The sequence below is a fragment of the Coturnix japonica genome, chromosome 2 (genome assembly GCF_001577835.2).
Source record: "Coturnix japonica isolate 7356 chromosome 2, Coturnix japonica 2.1, whole genome shotgun sequence".
NCBI classification, from domain to species: Eukaryota; Metazoa; Chordata; class Aves; order Galliformes; family Phasianidae; genus Coturnix; species Coturnix japonica.
In genome coordinates, this window is record NC_029517.1 from 20,985,813 (window position 1) to 20,989,946 (window position 4,134).

Genomic DNA, 4,134 nt, shown 5'->3' on the forward strand with positions numbered 1-4,134 from the left:
TCTTCTCTTCTCTTCTCTTCTCTTCTCTTCTCTTCTCTTCTCTTCTCTTCTCTTCTCTTCTCTTCTCTTCTCTTCTCTTCTTTTTCTTACCATGAGAATGTAAGATTTCTTCAGTATGTACCTATCTGTTATTTTAGACATTGGTTTTGATTCTGAAGATACTTTTGTTGTAGGTAGTTGATCTTTTACAATTTTCAGACTTAATTGGAGTAATTTATCAACTTGTTCTTCAGGTGCTATCCCTGTAAAAGTTGCTCTTTTATGCAAGTGAATTAACAAGGCAAAATCATCAGGGAGTCAGCATAATCCCTTTTTGGTTTGAGCTCTGTGGAAGTGTACTGTATTATGGCTGGAAATTATCAGTGCATCATGGATGAAGATAATACAATATGATTCAAGTAGGAAGTTTTCATAAGATGAACACGAATCTTGCCATAACTCCACCCTGCTGTATAAGGAAGTTCTCAATCTGGGCCATTCTGGTTGATTACTGTAGTTCTGATACCAGGAAGTTTTTAAATGTATATGAGTGGGACGAGCGTAAGTACACCAAACACTGCTAGGAATGGGTCTAAGAAAATGATCTGAAGTATTTGGGCCAGATTTCCTCTGGCTAACTTCCATCCTTAAATGAAGTTGAGAATACTTGCATTCTGTTCAGAATATACCAAAGTGAACAGATTCATCATCAAGAGGTACAATTTGAAAGTAGGCCTTTAGGAGTGGGTAACTTCAACACGGTCCTAAGGCAAAATGCATAAAAGTCATTGCTTTTACTTTCTTGGACCCATAAAACTGAATCAGGATCAACTTTGCTATCTGAGATTAGACTTCATTTGTGTTTTCAAAGCATTTAGCATGCTTTTAGGGCAGTGTAACATAACAATTATAATAAGATTGTAAGCAATAGTCATGCTGTTAGAGGTGGTCCACATCAAAATAAGTATTTTTAAAAGGAGCATTGGGAAATATGTATTTTGGAATTATTTTAAATCCAGCTAGAAAGGGATGAAAAACATTCTTCTGAAATACAGTCTTTCCCTGTTATACCTGGAGTAGTGAGAGAGGCTTTGAGCTGTGCTTGGTGATCCATGTGGAAAAAACACCTTTAAATGTGTTAGTAAAAGCTACATTTTGGAAAGTGCTAAGAGTGAAGGTAGTACTGGCAAACATGGGGTTTTGACAGGTGTTAAGAATTCTTGTCATACTTTGTGTCATTTTTTCCTCCTTTGTCATGTACTGAAATTAAAGGTGCTCTCAGATCCTGTGGACAGAAATATTTAGAAGCTTATCAGAAACAGGATATCAAAATCAAAACAAAAAAATCAACTTTGTCATAGTTGTTTGGAAAACGTTGCGGTGTTTAAAACTTATTTCATTTGCATGTGTATCTCTGACTGCACCTCCAAAAAGAATGGAAAATGCATTATAAATTGGTTTAGATACATAACTGTTACTTTCTGTGAACTCAATCCAGTGCTACTAAAATTGTAGGCATTTTCCATTATATTCTGCCAGGCAGCAAAATGCAGTTTTGTACTTCTCTCTATGTAAAACTATGAAAACTCTCCAGGCCTGACTTAACTAGCACTTTAAGTCTCTCTTGTTTCCTGATGGCTGCTATCATTTGAAAAGCCCACGGTGTTCATATGTGGTTGTTAGTTTTCTGTCATTATCCCCTGTTCTTATTCTGCTTGTCATAACATAATCTGCTGGTTTTTTTTATTTTTGCCAGGAATATTCCACCAAGCACTTGACGAATCTGGTGAATGTTTGTCTGGGGTCTCATATCAACAAGAAGGCAAGACAGAAGCTGCTAGCCGCTATTGATGACATAGACAGGCCTAAAAGATAACTGGAGAGAGTTACTTTCCGTGTCACTTGTACCTTTTTCTGTTCACATGAAGCATGCAGACAAATGGACTAATGTCAACATTATCTTAACAAGCATTGTGCATGACCTTTCTTATCAGCATTGGAGGCACTCTGAATTGGCATAATGTTCTAAAATATTACTTTTTTAACCTGTAAGAATCCTTTCCTGATGTATTTTTCTGTTTTTTGTTACTTGCCCTTAGTGAAGGGCGGCTCTTTGTGTATCATTGGTGAGCTGTATATTTTGAAAAACTGTATACTGTAAGTAAAAACAAAATCAGAGAGAAACACATTGGCTTAATATATAGTTGATGCTCTTATTTAATAAAAGGGCTGTTTGAAAATATAACGTTTTCCTCACTGCTTTTCCCCTCAGAATTTGTGCTTTATTATGGACCAGTGTAAAATGAAAGAAAATGTAAAACATCTTTGAGCAACATATCTTGCATGTGGATTAAGAATATAGATCATTAAGAACTCTCATGTTCATGTCTTTCATCTTTGTATGTATTTAAAATGTTTATTTCAGAATTAATAGTCATATCAAAATAATTGACTTCAGATCAGTCAAGGTAATAAATACTGTACACTAAAATGAGTTATTTGTGAGACTTTATTTACCTCATTTAACATTGCAAAATGATGCTTGTTATAAAAACAAGTATTGTTCCTCTCGTGTCACCTTTTGTAGCCCTACTACTCTTTCCTGTTCCCAAAGCAATAATGCCAGAGAATAATGGATATATATATATATATTTTTTTTTTGGCAGAATTTTTGGATGGATAATCTTAATATTTTCTGCTCTGCTGTAGACTCCTAGAATGATCCTGAGTGTGTCAAAATTGCCTGGCTGGATATTTGTACTAGAAATTGATTTGTCAGAAAACCACTGACCATTGAGGCTTTCAGATTTGCCTTCAGCAGAAGAATCTGCATTCTGAGTACTTCTCTACTTCCCTTGCAATATTCCTTGTGTATGGGATGTGTGGGGAGCTCAAATACCGTCAGAGCAAAGGCAGAAAAACTCCCAAGGTGATGTGAATTAATTTAAATAAAGACTTTATTATTCATGAAGATTTTTCTTACACACTCAAGCTCTGTTCCATGTCTTTGTTTTTCAGTATGTAACATCTAATCTGAGGCCCTTTAAAAGGCAATATGCTAACAATTAGCTAACAGGTAAAATGAATTAAATAGGATACAATCCACTAATGTAAATGATGTGGTAAACTCTCATTTTTGTGTTCATACTTGCCATTGCACTGTTTAATTAAGTCAGCAGTACCAAGTGAGAGGAAATTGCCTCATGGAATCAAGGTAATTATTCTTTTCTATAGGTTAGTTCCATCTTGAAAAGTGATGAGTTCTGAGCATCGTTGTGCAGTTTCCTTGGAAGCCTATGGAATGGATTTAGAGCAGTAGAATTTACATCTTTAAATACTGAGGGTGTGGCATTCATCTGCTTTTTAAAGGGAATAGGATTTAAAACAAAATTTAGCACCATTCTGTATAGACAGTGCTGTCATTCTGAGTTCTATTGACAACTTGTTTAGCAGAGTGTCTGTGTATACGGTGAAGCTGAATCACTTTTACCCTCATTAAAAAGGTGATTCAAAAACAATAAAAAAAAGGAAGAGTGTAGTTCATTTTAAGTGTGGACTTTTGCGTCAGTGTGTCTGCCCTGAAGTCAGATCCTGAACAAGAGCCCTTGGAAGAAATAGAAACGTGTCAGACACTGTTACTGTAAAATCTGTTTCCATTTCCTTCTCATGGATGAAAGAAGGAATTTAAATTACTTTACTGTAATTGTGGTGAACTGAACGTGGGGTTGATTTCTCCTGAACTATTTAGATCGCTGTAATTTGATTGCTCACCAAAAGGTAGGAGTGCAAGCACTGATTGGAATGTAGGGTCAAGGAAGGAAGTGAGTCATGAGTTCTAGTAAGGAGCAATTTTTGATACCATATCTATGGATTGGCTTATTTTAACTCCCCAGATAATAGAATGTGCAATGTTAAACGTCTTTAATGTGTGCCTCAGAAACTTTTATATTCTCCAGAGCAACCCCCACATGCTGCCCAGTATTGACGCTAAGGGACAACCTACATATAGCTTAACAGCCTTCACATTTCTCAGTCCTGAGTGACTTAACAAATGTGAATTATGAATGTAGAGTTATTAATTTGCTGTGAGTTTGTTTATAGCTTCCACAACCTAAAATGACAATTCTTCTTGCAAACCATTGATTTTTTTGAGCA

General features: G+C 35.7%; 1 protein-coding gene across 1 annotated transcript in view; it reads left to right on the forward strand.

Annotated features, from left to right (window-relative positions):
* VPS50 (VPS50 subunit of EARP/GARPII complex) overlaps positions 1-2,950 on the forward strand; it is a 64,367-nt gene extending 61,417 nt beyond the window's left edge. The window contains exon 28 of the mRNA XM_015853539.2: positions 1,736-2,950. Within this exon, the coding sequence (XP_015709025.2) occupies positions 1,736-1,855 (120 nt within the window). The 3' untranslated portion in view covers positions 1,856-2,950. The remainder of the gene's footprint in view (positions 1-1,735) is intronic.
* Positions 2,951-4,134: the final 1,184 nt, after the last annotated feature.